We start from the raw sequence: 22,636 nt of genomic DNA, 5'->3' as shown, positions 1-22,636 counted from the left end.
ATATTCAAATAGTTTTTTCACCGCTAGAGGGCGCTGTTCGTTTGTGAATGAGATCTTATGGGCGGATTGATATTAGTTTTAGACAGTGTCACTCGGTTCATTCATAAAAATGACCGGATCTAATTTAAAGATGGCGATTTGCTTTTTCTTTCGATCGTGATTGACTCTACGTGAAGGAAAACTTTTGTAATCTTTGAACAAATTACGTCAGAAATGTCATTGTTTTAACTCTTCACGGAGGTGAGCATAGTTAAATACTTAATTTATGCTGTTTTATGCTGTCTTAATAGAAGTTTCAGAAGGATTCAGACAAAACATTCATATCAGTTGTCGCCCGAAGTCCGCGGATATTCGGATATTAAAGAATATCCGGTTACTCGGTTGTAATTACAGAATTATCCGGTTTGTAAATAGGTATTCGCGTCCTATGCGGATATCCGGTTAAGAAAAAAATAGCATTTGTGGTTACGGATAGGAAAACCTATTCGCCATTAACCGGATATTCAAATAATTCGCCCAGGCCTACTAACTAATTACACAAACACAGCAGGAGCTCTCAGATTATGAAGTAGTTGATTCTATGAAAGCCCATGCTACCACTATCTTCCTTGTTTTTATAACCAGACTAAAACAAAAATTTTATTGTTGTTGTTTATGTATACAAATCTTTAACATTTTTACTTCCAAATCAGAGTTCCAATATCATACAAGCTGAAAGAAAATGTTCATGAGTTGTAAAGCATAGAAATTTGCATAGAAAAAAAAGTGTATTTCATGAATAATTGAGAAGATTTGATATGTGATATTCAAAATATGAATTGAGATTAGAATCCTTTGAGCAGATGACTGACGGGACAATAGGAATTTTCATTGTCATATCTCTTATTTGCATACATTAACAGCTGACAACTAACATGCAAATTGCTTGCTAGGTCAGAATTGATCCAGATTCTGAGTCCCCGGGACTCATGTCAAGCTGACCCAGAAAGGGGTTACTAAATGGGACCCTATGTAGGGTTCTGCATCAGTTTGACCCATTTTCTGATTCTGAGTCATACTGACCCAGAAATGGATCAGGCCCGTGGGACCTGGATCCTGGTCAATTTTGACACAGGATTCTCCTTTAGTGTACAGATATGAGTCTGATTCTGACCAGGAAGATGTTAGAGTGTAATAAATATTTTTTTAAGTCTTCTCTGTTTAGTAGAAAATATCTGCTTGCAGAATTGTTGAAGTAGACCTTAATACCAGCATAAATTACAATGCAATTAAACACAAACAGTAATAAATGGAGGAGCCATATATGATGGATAAAAGTAATAAACATTTGTGAAGCGAGACATACAAATTTGGATCATTCAGCAAGATAGATACATATGCTGATCAATATTCAACACTTCTACTTGTGTCATAGATCAATCCAAGGAAATTAGTTCAAAATTTGTCTGCATTTATCCACGAAAATGTACTGTACTCCAGTACTACAACTATGAGGTTTGTTGGGCTATCGTTAGCCGAACGAACCTCATCGTTCTAGGAGATGTACTGTACCAGAGCTACCAACTCCCCCTTATTCTGGGAAAGTTCCCTGAAAAAAGGGCTAAAATCTTTCCATGTTCTGATGAACACAATTTGAAAATCTCCCTGACTTTTTCCTTATTGTGTTGAATGTAAATTATAAATATCTCCCTAATTGTTGTATCAAATCCCCTTGATTGCAAGCTGCAAAACTGTCTCTATTGGAAACTGACATGATGCTCACCCAAAATAATATTCAATAATAACAATACTTGTTCTTATATACTGCGCGTATCCCAGCAGTTAGATCAAGTTGCCTTACATCATTATTTTCTCTGTTCATTGGGCATACTTAAACCATTGTTCTAGCTGTTCTAAATCCAATTCCTTGGGGAGCATACAACCTCAAGCTGCTTATATGTAATAGTGCTGTAAGGTGTTAATCTGCATAATACCTTCTTAGCCCCATTTATAAATCCAGGTTAAGCGAAGCAATAAATTTACAGTTAATACTCAAGGACACAAGTGCCATGATTGGGGTTTGAATCCGCACTGAGTCCAATGTGTGTGATTGTTTGGCTACAATCCACCACCAAGTGATGCACTCATGTTGTACTGTACAAAATAAACAATAATGGGTTATGATTTACCACAAACTTTGAATATTTGCTGAAGAGTTAATTTATCCACTACTTATTGTTTCTGTGACCTTCTATTTGTGCTCCCATTGTCTGGATTTACCAGACATCTCCACTAGTGTTGTACTGAAAATTTAATCATAAATGTTCTTGGTTTTTAAACTACCCAGATCTCTTTTGATAAGCTTGAGATAAGTGAAAGTCGGACCATCAACCATCTAGTCATGTTCAAATTTCAGTGCAGTATTATCAACTCCTGATCTGCTCTCATTGCCGCAGGACTGCAATTATCTTGCAAGTTGTTTCAAGACAGATTAATTCATCTCACTCTCTTAAACTACCCAGCCCGGCGTTAACACGCTGGAAACGGTCACCATTCTGATCGATTAAATGAACTGCACTGTCGTTATAATTACATTGCCCATGCATTACGCACACAACATGAAAAGATAATCAAGATTGTGAAAGCATTTAAAGCTCGTAGCGGTGACCATGAGCGGCAACAAGATGCAAAGCCCCTCACCCCCCCCCCCCCCCCACTGTCACTTAGACACTCACACTCATCTTAAAGGTTTGGTCGTTCATTACTGAACAGAGCAGGGTTTTTCAAATCCACCCGTTTTTAAAATTACATGGACTGATTTTTGCAGGAATATATTTTTTTTCTTTGCACAAACTTTGACAGATGATGCTGTTTCATTTGGTCGTTCATTCCTGAAGCCTGAAGAGCAGGTTTTTTCAAATCCACCCGTTTTTTAAATTACATGGACTAATTTTTGCAGGAATATATTTTTTTCTTTGCACAAACTTTGACAGATGATGCTGTTTCAAAATGCAGAAAACATATAGAAAACTTTTGCAATATAGTCACATGCGAAATTGTTTGTACATTCGATATGGACGTGATTTAATGTTGGGATCCAGAAAACAATAAATATCTGGTTCTTAGTTAATGCCATTGTACACTTTCGGTAAACAGTATTGTCCAAGTCCCACACTTCGTGTATCACAACTTATATATAAAATAACAAACCTGTGAAAATTTAGGCTCAATCGGTCATCGGAGTCGGGAGAAAATAACGGGAAAACCCACCCTTGTTTTCCGCACGTTTCGCCGTGTCATGACATTTGTTTTAGATAAATTCTTAATTCTCGCTATAGAGATTTGATATTGTTTTAATGTTTTGTCAAAAAGTAAAGCATTTCATGGAACAATATTTCAAGAGAAGTCTTTAACCATTACCTTCTGTAAACCCTGTAAATTATTTGTAAATCTGTGAACTTTTTTGTTCTTCTTCTGTACCGAAAGTGTATAATGGCTTTAACTACCCCTCATTATCGACAGATTTGTTTCTGACCAAACCTTCAAAAGTAGCTTATTTATTCATTTTGTTATGATTGCAGGAAAGCATCTGAAAATTTTTCCTCACTGTGTCCCCTAAAAAAAGTCATTCAGGACACATTTTTCTATTGGTTCTTTTGCAGCCGAATTCACAAAACTTTACACAACTGCGTAAAAGTCCACTTGAGCAATGTTTTTGGGCAAAAGATGCTCTATAAAAGTGGACTTGCGCAGTTACGTAAAGTTTTGTGAATCTACTGCTGGTAGATAAAGTTCCTGTCTTAAGGCTATCCTTCCCAGTTAGTTCTAGGAAGACAGGTCTAAAAATAAATAAAAATATGCAATTTACAATTTGAGTTTGGAAATCAAAACATATATGAAAAATCTGTACACTGGCACACACACACACGGTCACGCAATCTTACGGATCCGGTTATTGAGGTCCTGGTAATGTTGTTCTATTATTCCCTTGCCTAAAGAAAACCCTTTGTGGGCCCGAGTTAAACAAATAATTCCCTTGTGGGCCCAAGTTAAACAAATAATTTCCTTGTGGGGTCCATCGTTTCATTGTGTTCCAAACAGGTAATGGACCTTATGCATTGGCGTCATCCAGCCGCCATCTTAGAGGAAAAGCAGTGACAAAACAATCAAGATGCACAGATTTGTATGCACGGCATACAGTATTGGCCTATGAACAACCTCCTTAAGTGAGGGCGCTCTACTGAAATGACGTCATGTGCATAAGGTCTATATAGGCCTAATACAAAGAAACAAAACAACAAGAAACTATATTGGAGGGTAAAGTGTATCATAACCTCCCTGTGATCATGTGTTTTACTCTGTCATTTCTCTTCCATTTTTATTTTGTTAGGGCCCACCTCAATTAAGAAAATCTCCATCTCATTGAATAGCGTAGCCGCAGTGCTCTTTACCACTGCTATAAAAAAGATTTGCACACAGTGTCTGTGTAAGTTAAATACTATTAGAATAGAATACTCAGTGATGTGTTTTCAATTATAATGGCAGAGTCAATATTTATCTATTGATTAGACAAAGCTTACAAGAGCTTTCTAGTAATGAAATATGTAAATGCTAAGGCTCCAATTATGCGACGGTTCATTCTCATGCCACAGTGGAGTAAGGTTCTACGAATTCCATTAATTATTTAGTTCACTGCATATTTAAGGAGGCAGTGATGTACAAGTTTTGCCTACATGTAGAATAGTTTTAATCATTCAATTTTCAAAATAGCATTTAAGGTACGTTTATGTGATTTTGTGTAAAAACCTGGTAAGATTACCAAGCAATTAAAGTGCTTTTTGGGTTGAACAAAGACAAATTTACTAGAGTGGGATTCGACCCAAAGACCTCCGGATTAACGTGCCGGTGGTCTACCTTTTTTTGTCAAATTTTAAAGCTGACAAGATTTTATCTATGCGATAAATACAAATCAGTAATTTCATGGATATGTTCACACTCACAGCAATTAGTAGGGAATTTCTGTTTGCTTTTTTATTAGTTATGCTTTAGGAATTAATTATACACCCTTAGTTATTTTTACTTTTTTATTTTGAGAATACATTTAAGTCAAAAATTTCATGCAAATGTCCACTGAAACAAATATAAGTAGGACATTTCTGTTTGCTTTTTTATTAGTTATGCTTTTAGGAACTACTAACGCCCCTTAATTTCCTGTTTATTTATTTACTTATATTAATTCAGTGCAACTTGTGGAAATTTGTTATTTACTTTTTAAATTAGTAATGCTTTTAAGAACAGACTGCACTCTATATATGGACACTCCTCTCAGAATCCCATTAAACTTAGTAACTCAAAGACTTACAGAAATCAGACAAAATTCCTAGGGATAGACTCAGACTTTTGCCCAATTTCGTAGAGCCACTAAGCAGACAATCTTGCTTAATATTTGTCTGCTCAGCAGAAGCTATGCAGGATATGAGTGACACCCTGGAGCCTACATATCAAATTGTGTTTGAACTGGTAGCCTAATTCTGGTAAACAAATTTCTGTTGTGCTTAGCATCTTGTTGTGCTTAAGCAGTTTAAGAAACTCGGCCTGGATGAAACTTGCTGGATGAAACTTGCATAGAAAGGGATCAAGTAGAAGTGGTTGAAATTAATATTGACCATCCACTAAATACATTTTTCATCAGACTAAGGAGTGGTAGGAGATGGCAGTCACTTCGATGCAAAACAAACAGATTTCTTAACTCCGTCGTACTATATGCTGCCTGTCGCCTCAATGAACAGCCCAGACGTTTATTACTTTCTGCTAAGATGTTGTTAGAATAATGTAATTTATATAAAGCATATTTTTTTTAATGATTTTGTGAATGGTATGTATGCAAGGAAAGTTTCCTTCACGGTAGGACCAAAAATAGACCAATAAACTAAATTGAAATTGAATAGGAGACTTTGGAATGCTATCGGTGGCAGCAGACTTACAAGGTAAATTTCCATTTTGTTTGCATAGTTCTTAGCATGCGCACATTAGCAAGAACAATGGATTTACCCGGAAAGTCTGCTGCCACCTAGCGTCCCAAAAGTCCTCATTAAATTACCACAGGTGAAAATGCCATCATTTCAATATACTCATGATAACTTGGATCCTCGTTTCAACCCTTTTTGTCGGCAATGACTCGCAGTCAGCTCAGTAACACAGGACTCACTTTTTTCTTTTTCTACTCTTTCCAGGCAGTTGAATTTGAAGATGGTCGAGTGTACCTCAACAGCCGAACCCTTGGTGTTCAGACAACACGACAGCAAGCCTTTAGCCAGGATGGCTGCTTGGGTTTCAACCCTGGTGAATTGGCCACTCAGCTCCCGGAGCCTGGTAGTACAATGACAAAATGGCTTCCAATGGTTCGAAACTTTGGTGGCTGCCAGGTAAGTGAAGTTATTCAATGTGGAGATAACTGACTTAATTATGTGGTACAACAATAAAGATTTTAGGAAAAAACTAAAGAAACATGACACTATTACAGAAGTTGTCTACAGTAAAGACGGGCTCCTCACACTGTTATTGCTAAAAGATTTACCGTCTTTCCATATGTTTAATGCACTTAAAGGGAAGGTATACATTTGGTAACTACTCCTAAAAATTAATGGCAATAAAAGCTTGTGATTGTATATAAGCTATTTTGAGAAACTTTCACTTTGAAGTAATATGGTTATGGAAAAAGATGCCAGTTTATCTAAATAAATTTGAATTTTAGCACTGTTCTTGTCATAAACGTTTTTTCAGATTGTGTATTCCAAAATGAAGTTATTAAAAATGGTTGTGAAATGAAACTTTTTAAGGTTAGTTTTTATTGTATATATCTACATTATAGGGTTTAAACAATCAAATTGTTCCAAAAACCAAAGGTATATGTTCGCTTTAAGTGAAAAATAACTAACTTGTTAATTCTGTTGTACTATTCTGAACAGGCCAGCATACTTGGTTTCCATGCCCCCAACCATATACCACCTGATGCATATGACGCCAGCACCTGGGTTTTGTTTTCCAACCCAGCCAGCAGCGAGACGCGGGTCAACATGTCAGTGCGTCTCAGTCGCAACGGCTGCAGGACTTGGAGCTCACCGTGGCAACTGAACTCCGGTGCCAGTGCGTACTCGGATCTGGTTGGCTACGAGACGCGCAGCGCTGACGGAACTCCAGTGCTGAACTTTGCATGTCTTTACGAATGTGGGAGCATTCATCCCTACGAGCGAATCGTCTTCCAGACTTTTACACTGGAGAAGATGATGGACGGCGTCGGCATGGCAACAAAACCTGAAGTTGTCGAGGAGGCTGAAGAAACATAGAGGATATCCAAACTTGGCAGATTGTATATTTTATTTTGATTGATTTGTTATGGTTAGGGTTCAGATATATTGTATTCTAATCATCTATGGAATACCAAGTGCCCTAAATGGAAATATACTGCTGTTTTTATTTTAAAGTTGTGCTTTTCTTTTAAGCTTTTACTGTTTTTGTTCAACACGTTACATGTATGTGTTAAAGAAAACAAGAGTGTTAATTTGGTCAGAAGGTAAAATGTCATGTTCAGTGGCATGAAGCTTTGTTGGAAGCTGGGATAAGTTGGGTCGGGTCAGGCTGATTTTGAAGGGAACAAAAAGTTCCTGAGGGTTTTGAAAGTGGTGCAAAGTCAAAGTCTCTTCCAGCGTGTGCAACAAGCCTAGGCCATGAATGATTATAACTGGAAGTGGAAAGTGTTGACTGCAGGTTCAGAAACACTTGTTTGAGAGTGATTGAAGTTTTAACCATTGTGTGGTGCTCGAAAAGGTGTTGGTGCTGTGTCATCGTATGCACATGGTTTTTTGGCTGTTTGGAAAAAGTGTGAGGCATATATTCTCAACATCTCACCCCTTCCGTGGTCATGTTTAACTATATTAAGAGTAATAATTATCATGATCTCAAGGCTTTTGGGCAAAGCCTTCCTCATGAAACTTCTATTTGTCTATTTGCCCCTCTCTCTCTCTAGCCACCTGTGTCCTTTTGCCGTTCCTCTCTTTCTCTTGCCTGTTCTAGGCTGCTATTCTCGGTCATATGTCTAGACCACCTGCTTTTCTGGATTCTTTATCGACACAATGGCCTGCCCATCTCAATTTGATCGCCTTTATATTTTAAAAGGCTTACTTATTAAGAATAGTAACAGACACTAAATATTATGCCAGCATCTTCTAATTGTTGGCACTCATGGTGAATGATAAATTAAGAGTAACTATAAATGTGGATAGTAAACTTGCGGGTACAACCATTTGTAAAAAAACTCTTTTGAGCGAGGGTTGGCTCTAAAAAGAGCTGGTTTGGTCTTGACGTTTAAAACAGTATACTCTGCTTGTCTTCAAGAGTATACTGTTCATAATGTCGATACTAAACCGGCTCTTTTCAGAGCCAACACTCCTTCAAAAGAGTTTTACACATGGTTGTACCCGCAAGTTTTATATTTATAGTTACTCTTATTCTCCACACTATGCAAAGCTTCAAACACCATTTGCATGAAGTTTGTCACCCTGGTCATTGGACCAGTTGACTCAATTCTTTTCATCATTTATCTGGGAGTGTGTCTTCTGTGCTACAAGAACCACCTCTACTCTCCTGGATTCCCATATACCCAATGTTGAAGAGAACCAATTATAGGGCCAGTGTTTTGCTCAGAGACACAAGTGTCATGACCGGAATTGCAAACCCACACTCTGATGACTTTGCTACAAAAACCTGGGCCACACCAAAGTTTCTGATACAACCTGGCAAGTCAAATGATTTTAAGAAATTGTGAGACACTCAAAGTTTTTTGTCATGACTCTTTGCTACACTAAATATTTAACGTGGTTGCAGATTGTAATGTTTTTTTTGTTATCCAAAGTTACTACATTATAAAGGGATTACGTGGCAGTTTAAGATGAACCATGGTGTATAACTTGCTAGGTTTAGGTTTGTAAATAATAATGTTAAGATAATGATGTGTGAGACAGCCCACCCTCTTCCTGAGTACGTTCATCGTTTCCTGGACCCAGTGTCTGTCTGAACATTCTAATACGCTAAGCAAAATTTGGTAACCAACTAATATGCTATGTGGTGTCTATCAGTGGCTGGCCCACTTCTTCTTTTTTGGCGAGCAAGAGTAATAATTCTCAGCGCCAGAACGGCTCTGTAAAACTTCTCAATAGGTTCAATTTTTTAAAGAACTAAACAAATTTCTACAAAAGAAGAAAGTATTAAACAGAGCAGTCACAATTGGAATAAATCACATTTTGGGGGTGGGAAACGTTTTCTGTATGCCAAGTTGTTTTGTGCTTGGCTAATTTGTGTGTGTGCTTATTAAGCAACCCCACAAATTTTGACTTGGGAATGGCTGAGGGTCACTGGTGTCAGAGGTCAAAGCTGTAAATCAACCTCATTGTCTACGTTTACTTTGCCAAAAGTAGGCCTAATCAAACTGAGATGTTATAACAAGACAAATCTTCAAAATCTCACAGAAATGTTAACATTTTCATATATAATAGTCACTTTCCTCACGAAGGGTGCCAAAATATGGGAGGGGTAGGTATACCTATCCGTCAACCTTGATCCCATTGGTGATCAATCTTGCTGCACCATTCTTACCCAAGTACGTGCTGCCCTCCCAAATCCCTGGTGTTAGTTAATTAAAACATGCCGTTTTAATTAGGGATGAGGTCTTTCCACTCTATGCCTACACTCAAGTATGGTAGCCTGCAATAGTGGATATCAAGTCAAAGAGCAACCTGCATTCCCCTCATTCCCCTCATCCCTTTTTAGTCTGACATGTCTAACTCTATATAAAAAAAATTATGCAGTTTAGGGTGATAGTGGGAAAAAACTTCAGTTTTTGTGTTAATTGCTCTAGAGTACTTGCATTTTGACAAGTGCATACAGCGCCATATCTAAATGCCATACAAGTACTAAAAAGTTTTAACAATCGTGCATGCTGAGCATCTTTTGGGAGCCAATCAGCGTTGTTTTTTAGCACATCCATACCAGGGGTTAAGGAAAAAAGGTTGGTAGGACGCGCTGCCCTTGGTAGCTAAACTGCTACCAAAAAATCCTCCTTTCAAAACCATGAGGCGCTCTTGGTGGCTCTGCTGCCTAAAACACTTTTGAGTCAAGAGTTTTTATTTTATTGAAGGTAAGGGTGTACACGTAGGTCTATAGAGAACTCTAGAGTTTTCCTCGTCCCAGTATTTTCTACCTGATTTAAGAAGCACCTAATTTCTATGTTTAAACCAAACTATGTGCCTGTTCAAAGTACCTGTATTTAGAAATCAGCAATAACTTGTAAAAACCAACTGTATATCAAAATGTGCGCTGTGTGAAATTTATGCACCTATCAATTGTTGTCCCTCCTCCATTCCCCTCCCCAATAAGTGTGGGATCCTCCATAAGTTAAGGATCCCCATAAACATGGGATCCTGCACACGAATCCCTGTCCCAAACTATCCAGCCCTCAGTGGCCAGCAGGAGCTACTCCTGTGCCACAGGGTTATAATTGTTGTCATTTTGGTATGATGTTGCCAGCTACAGATGTAACTCTTTGAGGTCAAACTATGAAAACAAGCACTTGCGCCATCCACAACTTTCAGCCAATGATATCGGTCTTCATCAACCTCAATGAGGGCGCTGATTGGATAGGCTTGTGAGGTCATATGCAACTTACAAGAGGTCTTTTCCTAACCTATGTTGGGAATTCCCCTACTTGGGTGTGGGGGACGGTGCCTTAAGGTTTGGGCCTCGCATCTATAGATGAGGGTTGATTATTCAATGTACCCTGCTCTGGCCTTGGAATGGATGGTGGTGCTAGGGGTTGAGGTGGGAGGGGCGGGGGACATATAATCTGATGTGCATCATAAAGTAAGAAATAATTTGTGTTATCATTTATAATGTGTTCCCCCGAAAATGCTTCCAGAAATACATGTATGTATAAGTAGCTGTATGATTTATACACAGTTTATAATAATATGTGCTATATATATTCACAAGTTTTAAAAGTAATCAGAGTTATTAACTAGCCAGAAAGTAAAATGTTACATACACCCTGTGCAATACAGTTATGGCAAAAACTAGTGTGCAATAATATACTAAAATAAAGTAGCAATAACTTTTCAAATCTTTGGTTCATGTTTGATTTGTGTGTACAAAAGTGATTTTGTTTTGGGCCGGGCACAGTGCAACCGAGGTCGACTTTGTAATAGTTTTTTTTTCCGAGCCACACTGTGTATTTGCGATTCAAACTTAAGTTGCGGAGAGGTCACAACAATTGGCCACATTTTTTTTAACACTGACACCCTTTTTTTCTAGAGGGGGGGGGGGGGGGGGGGGCACTTTCAGATCTGTCTAGGCGGTTGTTTGCTTTGCTAAAGCTGTAAGTTTGAAGAAAAAAAAGTGATAGGGCCCTATGCCTATTTAGTACTTGAACCAAGACTCAAATAAACAGAGCCCCTAGACTTGATTCGAGTCCTGTTCTCGTGTGAGGGGTCCCTAAGCATATTGCGCCAACTAGCAAACGAACAAGCCATCTTCAAAATGTAGCTATTGTGGAACAGGGCCCATGTTCTTAGAGCTGCTAAGCAACAATTGCATGCTTAGCATAAAATTTCTTCCTTGATAAAAACAAGATTACCAACCAAATTTCCATTTGTTGCATATTTTTTTCTACTGGTATTTTAGTTGCTGTTTGCTTATTCTGAAAATCACGTTGAAATTCGGTTCAGAGGAATGCAGAGGATCACATAACGATATTTTTCTGGCTAGGCACGGGATTGGGCCTATAGAGTAAAGTCTACAGAGCTCCCCACGTTTACAATGCAAAGGGCGCCACCAACAGTTTGCTCAGAATCTTCAGCAATCTTCACACTACACATGTGTGGACATCGGTTAAAAAGCTTCACGAGTACTAAAAAGTGAAGTCAAGTAAGTATGAGAATTGCTCCAAATGGTCCTGTAGATAAATGATAACTTGTGTGCCTTCTGCTTCTGTGATTGATATTGTGTTCTGTTATTTAGAAAATAAATGCCAGCTTTGTTTATCATCGTTCAGGTGGGTGCTGGAGCGGAGCGGAGAGACGTGACCCGTTCCGTGTTTACGTGTGTGGGGTTCCGTAAAACCACGACGTGCGTAAACAAGTTGGCCCAAATGGCCCAAATAACCGCATAATGGAAACATCGACGCCTGGTTTGCCTCAAACATCACAGGGACCCGGGACAATGCCAGCATCAGCTCAGACAAACTATGGTGAGAAATGTGTCCATCGAGCTCAGCTTTATTATAATTTAAATAATAATGATTTAATTTAATTCAAACAACTTATTTATAGTATATCCTGGTGTCATGTGTTTTCGTTTTTTTCAGTAGGATAACAGGAAAATTGTTCACAATCAAAAACTAAATATTTTTTTTTCAAATCATCTATCCAATTTTTTAACAATAACCATTTCACTTCATGGTGTGTTGAAATTTTTAAAGTTTTGGTTTTACGTTGCGAGAGACAGTCCGCCATTAACAGTGCTTATGCATGCACGACATTGGAGCAATGTCGTATGTTGTCACACCTTTCATTGGTTGGTATTTTATTGAATATTCAGAAGCTAGTATGTTTGCAAAATAAATCAAAAGTATTATTGAATTACTACTTAACAAATTTAATTACATTTTTGTCCTAAGGAATTATGGCTACTATATTAGAATCCAGAGATATCATAAGGCATGAAAGTAAAACACCCCACCCCCCCTTGAAACACTCACACTTCATAACAAATCCTTTTTCCCCCATTTCAGACAAGTAATGTTTGGTTTCAGGAGATAAGAAACCAATCTATGATATTTTCTCTTTTATGTAGACTTAATATTTATTACGCTTATCGGAATTTATTACAGTATGCAGTAAATCACGCCTAAAAATTGTTGTCATTTTCACTTAAAATATTTTAATATTTTCCCCACATTTGCACACCATAGAATCCTAAATAGTAACCACCTCACGTGATCCATCTAGTGAGTAGTGACTAAAGCAGAATGAAACTCGATCTAGCAGATAGTAATTTTGTTTGAACTTTTGAGGTTGGATGATGTTTCTTTGACTCATTTGAATGTTGGCATAATAATGCACTAGTGATTAGTACCAAAAATCAATCATTTTATAAATGTTTGAGCATAACCAACGACAGGAAACTTTATTCTCAGCATGATTAAGCCTGATGAAAATACAGACCTTGAGTAAACTGCATAGCTTCTGCCACCGGTGCAGCTTGCACAATTTCGCGGTAAACGGGAATCAAATTTGGGGACCGAAAACATATGAGGGTCGATAACGTATGATGCTACGATACTAATATACTATTTAAGTTTCATACCTGTCCTGCTGTAGTAACTGTATACAGTATAGTAGTAAAAAAGCCCTAGTTTCCCTAGACTGAAGAACAGTAAGGCCATTTATACTCGCACTGTGCACCAGTAGATAGATTCCCCAAAATATTAATTTTTTTAGTTTTATGACACAATTACAAAACCATGCCAGCCCAAAGGAACTTATGGTGTTCCAAACAAAGACAACAGGTCGCGTCACTGTCGCCTCTTGACTCTTGAGGGCCCTGTTTCACTATCCTGCACAAACCAATCTTTAAAGATGTAAGGGCCCCTATATCCAACATTATAATTATAATCTGAGTAAGATGATACTGCTGCGCCCTCAAGAGTTAAATTCAAATCTGCGTCCAACTAAATATTGTAGTGCCCTCGGCCCCCTTGCACATCTTTAAAGCCATTGGACCCTTTCGGTAAACAGTGTTGTCCAAGGCCCACACTTTGTGTACCACAACTTCTATATTAAATAACAAACCTGTGAAAAGTTAGGCTCAATCGGTCATCGGAGTCGGGAGAAAACAACAGAAAAACCCACCCTTGTTTCCGCGCGTTTCGCCGTGTCATGACATGTGTTTAAAATAAATCCATAATTCTCGTTAACGAGAATTTATATTGTTTTGCTGTTTTCTCAAAAAGTAAAGCATTTCATGGAATAATATTTCAAGAGAAGTCTTTCACCATTGCCTTCTGTAAACCCTGTAAGTAATTTGTAAATCTGTGAACTTTTTTTTTTTTTTCTGAACCGAAAGGGTCCAATGGCTTTAAAGATTGTGACGGCTCTGTGCAGGATACGGCTCTGTGCAGGATAGTGAAACAGCGCCCTCAAGAGTTCGGAGGCGACCGTGACGTGACCTGACGTCTTTGGAACACCATACAAACTACCAATTTTTTGTTCATTTTTCATTCCACCACTGCAGGTAGGAATTCAGATGCGAAATCGGGTAAGACGAAGATCAGAAACTTCTGTCTTGGCGAAAACGGACAATGGAAACTCCGAAGCGAGATGCTTAGCCATTCTGAACTTGAGAAGTACACCAAGAAGATTATTTGGGATGAGTCTATATCACTGAAGGACGATGAAGACTTTGCGAGACACCTGCTAGAAAGGTAAGGTTCCGCACCCAGTTTTATGAAGCCATGATTCTACAGAATGAAAAGTCTGGATCTCAATGCTTTTATTAGAGCCAAACGAGAAAAGAGAAGACAATAAAGAAATTTCAGTTTTTGTTGTGGGGGAAAGCTACAGAGATTTATAAAAGGGAAAACCTACGCAGTCGAAGTAGTGGACTGTATACCCAATCCACATATATTGCACCCAGTGGGATTTGAACCAGTGTCCAAGAGGTGGAAGGCGAGGAAAGACACCACTACACCAACCTGAACACCAGTTTCTGTCCCTGCCTTCCACTTGGACCCTGTTTGATTCCAGGTCTTGCATGTGGTTTGGGTTTTTCTGTCCCTGCCTGACTGCAGGTTTTACTTATGTCTGAAGCTGAAATTTCTTCTCTACAAAATGTTGGTGGGACGTTTCCATTGGGATACTTTGCGGAGTATATAATTCAGATTCAGATGGTGTGACCATTGTTTGGCTTCATAGGTCGTTTTTCAAAACCACAGCTTGAGCTTTGGCTTGGCATTGGGCTTCGTCCGTTATTTAGAAAGCGTTTGTTTCCTTAATGGGCTTCAAACAGTTGGATGGAGTTCAAAGCCAAGACATTATTTTAAAAATGGCCATACTGTACTTCGTCTTACAGTACTTGCATCAAAGTTTCATTTTATTTTGGAATCAAAATTTGGGGCAAAACATTCTTGCAATTTTTTTTTTGCAATTTAGCTTGATTCAATTAAAGTTGATATGATTGTCCAACTCCAAAGTCTGAAAAACATTGCAGCAAGGCCATTCGAAGAAATATAAATCAAAAACAAATCTTCACAGTGTCCAATTTAACAGTACTTATAGGTACTGTACAGAACTTAAAGATATTTATCCGACTCAAAATCAACATTTGAGCATAATTTGTAAAAAATAAAGATGAGATGAGGTATCATTATTGAATCACACAAGACCGTCAGACTTGCCCTGTCATAAATGTACTGGCTCCAATGTTGAAAACACTGGACTTGGACTTGCCGTCCACTGTTAAATTCAACCCTGATGGTGAATTAATAACTTCTTTTCCTGCCACAGTCTTGAGGAGGATCTTGGCTACAGGGATAAATTTAGGTCTCAAAAGAAAAATGACAGAGATGAGAAGACAAAGAAGACAGAGCTTCAAACAATGTTTCCCCACGAGGCAGAGAGATGGGAGACTCTAAGAGACAGGGTCGTGAGCCTCCCGTATTTTGACTGCTACCTCCAAAAGAATCCAGACTGGAAAGTAGACGAGTTGTTCGGCTCTTGTCTGATGGATCGGTAAGTTTGAATCTCTTGAGAAAAAAAGTAAGGGCTGTTAGAGCCTTATTTTATAGAACTGCTTAAGCAGACAGTATTGCTCAAAAGTTTTCAGCCAACCAAATATAAGCAGTTTACCGTTCACAGATGGTATGTGAGATGGTAACCATTTTCTGGTTAGCAAATGTTGTTTGTTTGTGCTTGGTTAGCTTAAGCTGCTTTATTTAATTGGGTCCTCGGCTTGAAAAATCAACTGAAACACACTGGCGATGGACCCGTAATGCTATATATAATTCCTGTATCATAAGGTTTTTCAAAACAACAGGCATCCAACTTTTTTAGATAATCAGCTGATTTCATCTTGGTTTAGTGCCTTAAAAAAATGAAAACTGTAACACTCTATAAAGGTTTGTGTGTTCGACTTTTTCTTTTTCTTGTGAATATTTATGTTGATCAAGCAGACTCACAGATCCCTTTTATTTGATTGGAGGAATACTAGTCAAACATGATCCGTTATTTTGCCATGTACTTCAGCGACGCTCCACATTGGAGTTTGAGAAGTGTTTGTTGCTTTTCTTTGAATTAATGTTACCCTTTTGATTTTGTTTTTCAGGTTAGAGGAGCAACTTAACAACTCAAATGACTGGTAAGCAGTAACATTTAAGCTGTCAACATCTTTAACTCACTGAAACAAAATAATACCTAGAATGGAACTTTTAAAAATGACCAGCGGACACACCCTTTTCTTTAGTTTATCTGTCCCAACAAATTATTCTTCAATCTTACCATCGCCAATCCTTCAAAGTCAAATAGCAAGGGTCTGTTTATTCTTTTGAACTGAGGACTGTGTACAAGTTTTGTAGTGTAGTGTCTATTTACTTCTTGCAAAATGAGAAGAGAAAACATGTTACTTTTAAACAATAGGTGTAAGCAAACATGCAAGGTAAATTTCCACTGTTTATGTAGTTCTGAGCATGAACACGTTTTGGAAAAAAAACAAAGGATTTAACTAGATGGTCTCCCAATGTTTAATGCATCAGATTTTGATTTTGGTCTCAGACTTGAGAATTTTGTGTTTACATGTATGAAGATTATATCTCTGAGTCTCTATACATCGTTATTGTTTTTAAGGCAAAATTTTAACAAGACGACTTTAGAGGAAGTCACCAGCAGAGACAATGCAGATATGGAGAAGGAGCAAGAAGACGACGAAGATGATATTGAAGACGTCAATGAAGATGATTCCAGTGAAGATGATGAAGATGGGGATTCCAAAGAGGATTTGGGTGAAGATGAAGATAAAAATGATGAAGTTTGGGTCGTTGATGATGAAGATAAAGACAGTGAAGATGATGATGAAAGTGACACAGATTCTGATGTTGTTTTAGTCGACATTCACCATGATGATTCTGATGTTGTTTTAGTCGGCGATGACCATGATGATTCTGATGTTGTTTCAGTATGTGATGACCCTAAAGATTCAGATCTTGAGGTTTATAAGCCACGGTGCCGCAGAAAAACGAGACAGGATTCAAGACTTGTGAGTAGCAATAATAGTATTAATAATTATAACTAGTAGGCCTATCAATGCGCTTTACATTATTACCCTAAACATTGAGCCAATAACATTCCTGGAATCTTTCTTGGTTCTTAGGAGTAAACAGCCCAGCCATAAAGGCTTTTGCAAACACAATGTCAAATTTACCCTTGCAGGTGCCAAGTTATACCCATAGTAAAGTGAAGCATCTTGCCCAAGGACACCAAGGACACGGAAGTGTTCTGACCAAGGCCCAGTTTCACAGATCTGCCTAAAGCACAAGGCCCAGTGTCACAGATCTGCTTAAGCACAAAAAGTAGCTAAGCACAACAAAATTATGCTTTCGACACTAAGGTTACCAGAAAAAGTGTCATGTGTACAATTTGTGGCTGGTATCCTGGGTAACCAATGAGCAATTTAACATTTAGCTGCAATTCATATTGTTTTAATAAACCATTCATAAATACCTAAGACAGTTTATCCATTTTGATTAGTCGAGAGGGCATCACGAGGGGGGGTTGTTTGAACGGATGATATAACACCAGTAAAAAGTGTTATAACATGGGCGTGAAACGCGAGCTTGCACCAGCGCTGTTAAGACAGTTTCTTTATTCCTATTGGTCAAAAGCAACAGCTGAAACAGTTGTGCCACATCACGCGATGCACATCATCTCCTTAAAAGGAGTTGTTTACCCGAGGGCCTTACCATTTCATAGCTGGAGGGGTGTTGTGTTGAAAGAAATCATTGAAGAATTATAATGTTTGCATTTATTTTACCTTGACCAAGAAGTGTTGATGTTTTTTTACCGAAAAGGTATTTATGAAGTCTTATATCTAGTTAGGACGAGTCACTCGTCCTAACTAAGGACTAGCCGTACGTGTTTCATATCTCCTAAGACTAGTCCTAAGTTGGGACCAGTCCTAACTCTTTGTGAAATCGACCCCTGGTACTTGATAATTGACCTAGACTTCGTCTCGGTAAAATTATCAAGTCCAGGCCTCGGCGCGGGTTTACACCACTTGTTGAAAACCTTTTCACCACACATTGATTCCCTTTTATGAAATGAAATTTACATAAAATTACTGTGTGAATTACTAGGTTCTCCAGCATAAAAATGTGTCATCTTCAGACAGAGATAAGACAGAAGAGGAGTTGGAAAAAGAGAAAGAGGAAACCATGACAGCGGAGAAGACAGAAACAGATGGGAAGACAGTGACGAAGTGAGTGCCTTAAAATCAAAACTTACTTATTTGTGTAAGCTATAAACTAAGATATATTGTCAAAAAAGGGAGACAGCCAACATAGGGCTAGATAGCTCAGTTTGTAGACCACCGGCACGTTTCTCCGGAGGTTGTTGGTTCACATCCCGCTTTGTCTCACATCAAACTCCCCTCAGTCTTAAAGCCCAATTTCATAAAGCTGTTTAGCAGAAAATACTGCGAAGCAAATTTCTTTGCTCAGCTTCAAATGAGTGGGGTACCAGTCACAACACTGTCAACTTTACGGAACGTCATGTGGTAACTTGTTTCTGCTAAGCAAGTGCTTACAGGTTTCTGAAATTAAGACCAGGGCCCAATTTCATGAAGCTGTTCAGCAGAAAATATCGCTTGACAAATTTCTTTTCTTATCAAGAAATAAGCAGGGCACCTGTCACAAGAATGTAAACTTGATATAATTTCGGCTGGTAACCTGTACATGTTAAGCAATACATTCCTGTGCTTAGCAAATTTGTGTGCTTACAAGCTTTAGCAAAATAGGTTCAGAGGCCCCACCATCATATCATTCCAATGAGCACCCCATATACCACTGCCCATTGTCTAGACTAGCTGTCTGGGACGTTTAGAATTGTTGTGCTTTTTTAATTTACTAAGGACGAGTCCACTGACCATGTCACACTGACCCTTCCTCCATGTACTGATCAATTAATTAATGTCTTAGTTTCATTCTTATTCATTCTATTCTAGCCTTTCGTACACTACAAAATTACTTGATGATGAATTGTACTCATCGTTTAGCTATACAGTAATAATATTAAAATCCTGTGTCTTTGCTCACTGAAAGAAGATATACATGTATACAGGTTTTGTTGGTTATCTTGATCGCCTAGCTCTGTGGTGACACCATGTATTCTTTGACATTAATGGGACACGAAAGATCACACAATTCTTTAGTTAGTACATAGATCTAAAGGTTCATTCTAACTAACTATCATGTACATGTATGCCCAACTCTGTTCCTCAACATTATTTTTTCCATAAAATCCTCTAGAATACAACCGTTTGGACTGTCTACTATCGGTCTATCAAAAGTAAATTTTGAGTTTAAATTTGATGGTTTTTTTTAAAGGTTTTTCCATTGTGAGGTGTGGGGAAATTTTAAAGTTGGACTTAGTCTGTAAATCCAATTTTTAAAATGTCTTTAACCAATCAGGTCTAAGCAGACGATGTTCGAATGTAAGATTTGTAGAGAGGTTTTCAGGACGCGTTTCCTTGTCACACATCATTACACGACAAAACATCAGAGACACGTCCACAGATCCATGTCTAAAGAGTGTTCCACATTGCTGCGGCATTGTGAAGAATGTGGTTGCTACGTATCCGGGTTGAAGGAACATAAACTTCAGAATCATCAAGTCTGTCAGAACTGCAGAAGGATTTATAGCTCAATTGAGAAGTTACGGAGACACACCGAGTCTCACACAAACCCAGACTCACCCCTAGTAAGACCAAAGCAAAAGGTGTATGAGTGCAATATTTGCAAACAACACTTCGGAGCAGAACGTCATGTCATTCAACATGTCTCAACAAAACACAAGAACTGTAAGACTATGAACTCAGTACAGAAGAAGAGTGGGACAGTACTACAGACAATGAAGGCGGGAGATTGTGCCACAGTCCTGTGGTATTGCAAAGAATGTGACAGTTATGTAGATAAGTTGAAATCACATCGCCAAGAGAAACATCAAAACTGTGTGGAAGTGTCTAGAAAAACTTCTAAATCACTTAGGGGCCGTTACAGTGGCAAACGATGCAAAATAAAATGGCAGTTCAACTACCGCATCAAGACGCATGTTAAGAAGATAAAAAAGAGCCACACTTGTGGGATCTGCAGCAAACACTTCTGGAGACTACAAAATCTAGCCTTTCATATGAAACAGATTCATTCCCATGGCAAAACGTTTTTGTGTAGCTACTGTGGACTATTTGTCTTCCTGAGTGAAAATACTGAAAAGCACAAGTGTGTCTGTGCTGGTGCTGAGTTGTATAATGTGTGAAAATGTGACGTGAATTCTTCCTCCACATTGTGGTTTTCAGAAGAAAGTGCATGCAATCAACATGTGGAATAAAGACACAGGCATCATTCAACCAACATTTTAAAAGATTCTAACTGGCTTTTGCAAAAACAAAAGGCTCTCAAAGTAAATGTTGTTGATAGCATGCAAGCCTTTTGATCGATTTCTTGACAGTAATTTCAGACTACCTGTTGATCATTTATCATGCTGCCGCTCTCTTGGTCACGTTCTTCCTTGTATCCAATAACAGTAATGGATGCTAATATTCATTGATCAGAAGTGAACCAGACTATTTCCTTTCCAGCCTCGGTGTGGTTGTATTGATTGTGAAGGTTTATTCTTTCATGTTCCCCTCTTTGAGTTTTTACGTAACACTAGTTTACAATTCTGAGCTCAGTGTTCATCTTATGATTCTGGGCCCAATTATGTAGAGCTACTTGGGCAGAAATTATTGGTAAAACTTTTCTGCTAAGCACAAATGTGCAGGGTACCAGTTAAAGATACTTCACTAGAAACGGTGTTTTAGCTGGTAACCGTTTTCTGGTAAGAATAATTTTGTTGTGCTTAGCTAGTTTTGTGCTTAAGAAAGCCCTGCTGAAGCACAAACTAAAGTTGCTTAAAAAATGTGTGCTAAGCAGAAATGAGCAGGGTATCAATTACAGATTGTACACATGAACATGGTATTTTTGGGGGTAATTATCAATTCTTGTGATTTTTTTTTGTTATGGCTTAGCAGCTTTGTATGCTTAAGTAGATGTTTGAAAGCAGGACTTGAATTTTAATTAGAAAGCAGGACTCGTGTCGATCGCTAGGAAAGTGAAGAACACACTAGTGACTAGATTTTTTTATCTGTGTAATATGAAAATACAATTAACAAGAGAATCTTTTTTAAACAAACAGTTATTCCCTTACTTCTGCGTGAAGCCCGCCCTCTTGGAGTACCACTCCGCATTGAGACGGCTGATTTAAGACACTGGATCACTATTGGTAATTGTCAAAGACCAGTCTTCTCTCTTGGTGTATCTCAACATATGCATAAATGTGTGAATATGTGAAAATTTGAGCTCAATTGGTCGTCGAAGTTGCGAGATAGTAATGAAAGAATAACACCCTTGTCACAAGAAGTTGTGTGCGTTCAGATGGTTGATTTCGAGACCTCAAATTCTAAATTTACCAATAGAGTCCACTGCCTTTAAAATAAATCTTACTTGAGTTCACACATTTGGATAAAATAAAAACTACTGAGTCTTCTCGATCAACAACATTGAAACAAACATGAAATTGGACCTGGAATTGATTTTAGTTCTCCGTCATTACTTTGACTAACTGTATTCTTATTTTTCACATTTTCTTACATGTCTGTCTTGTGTCTTACGGCTTATATATATGTAGTAAGTTAAACTGGGATGGTGGTTTTGCAACGTGATTGGTCGACTATTTTGTCACATGTGGTGTGCTATGTATACACTGTATAAAAGCTGAAATAGCTACCTAGAGCCAGCTGCAGACCTTAGTAGTAAGTGCTGTAATTTCTGGCAGGGCAACCTGTTTTAGGGTTCAAGCTGAGATGGTGCGTTGACTACTGTAGAGGGTAGTTGACTTTTTTGGGGGGTAGAACAGCCGGAGGTCGTAGTAGTAAGTTCTGTCATTGCTGGCAGGGCAACCTGTCCATGCTGATATGGTGCGTTGACTACTTAGAGGCTGGTCGACTGTTTGGGGTAGAATGAAAATGTGTAGACCACTTAAGTATATTGGAAATAATTGACTAGGCCAACCTCATTAGGAATGATATTCGTCCTGTTTTGTGCTGTTGTTTTTTCAGTTTAAATGTTCGAATGGTTTGTGCCGAACGTCGGTAGGCAAACGCATCATGTCTAAGTCAGAAACATGAGTCCATCGAACAATAAGTTATACCAGCATCAAAATTCATCTGTAATATTGATACAAATTTATTGTTGATCACACACTTATTTTCGTATCCTGTAAATTTGACACGTGATCCCGACACCACG

At 38.2% G+C, this 22,636-nt stretch overlaps 2 protein-coding genes across 2 annotated transcripts in view; both read left to right on the top strand.

Moving 5' to 3' along the window:
* The window catches only part of LOC139939939 (sialidase-3-like), a 50,117-nt gene extending 38,988 nt beyond the window's left edge, over window positions 1-11,129 (top strand). The window contains exons 7-8 of the mRNA XM_071936107.1: window positions 6,213-6,404; window positions 6,948-11,129. Coding sequence (XP_071792208.1) covers window positions 6,213-6,404; window positions 6,948-7,325 — 570 coding nt within the window. The 3' untranslated portion in view covers window positions 7,326-11,129. The remainder of the gene's footprint in view (window positions 1-6,212; window positions 6,405-6,947) is intronic.
* Window positions 11,130-11,881: 752 nt separating this feature from the next.
* LOC139940057 (uncharacterized) lies at window positions 11,882-22,241 on the top strand. The gene is made up of 8 exons (XM_071936286.1): window positions 11,882-11,952; window positions 12,080-12,274; window positions 14,320-14,509; window positions 15,591-15,815; window positions 16,408-16,440; window positions 16,926-17,334; window positions 18,431-18,552; window positions 19,763-22,241. The coding sequence occupies exons 2-8, from the start codon at window positions 12,196-12,198 to the stop codon at window positions 20,604-20,606; spliced, it is 1,902 nt and encodes a 633-aa protein (XP_071792387.1). The 5' UTR covers window positions 11,882-11,952; window positions 12,080-12,195; the 3' UTR covers window positions 20,607-22,241.
* The last annotated feature ends 395 nt before the right edge of the window (window positions 22,242-22,636 follow it).

Source organism: Asterias amurensis, chromosome 7 (assembly GCF_032118995.1).
Source record: "Asterias amurensis chromosome 7, ASM3211899v1".
Taxonomy (NCBI): Eukaryota; Metazoa; Echinodermata; class Asteroidea; order Forcipulatida; family Asteriidae; genus Asterias; species Asterias amurensis.
This window is presented reverse-complemented; position numbering and strand designations above follow the sequence as displayed.

What these genes read in the sequence shown, in the direction of transcription:
- LOC139940057 (XM_071936286.1), top strand. Translation starts at nt 12,196, where the DNA reads ATGGAAACATCGACGCCTGGTTTGCCTCAAACATCACAGGGACCCGGG. An exon ending in CGAGACAGGATTCAAGACTT is followed by an intron (nt 17,335 to 18,430) that starts GTGAGTAGCAAT and finishes GTGAATTACTAG; the next exon opens with GTTCTCCAGCATAAAAATGT. An exon ending in GATGGGAAGACAGTGACGAA is followed by an intron (nt 18,553 to 19,762) that starts GTGAGTGCCTTA and finishes TTAACCAATCAG; the next exon opens with GTCTAAGCAGACGATGTTCG.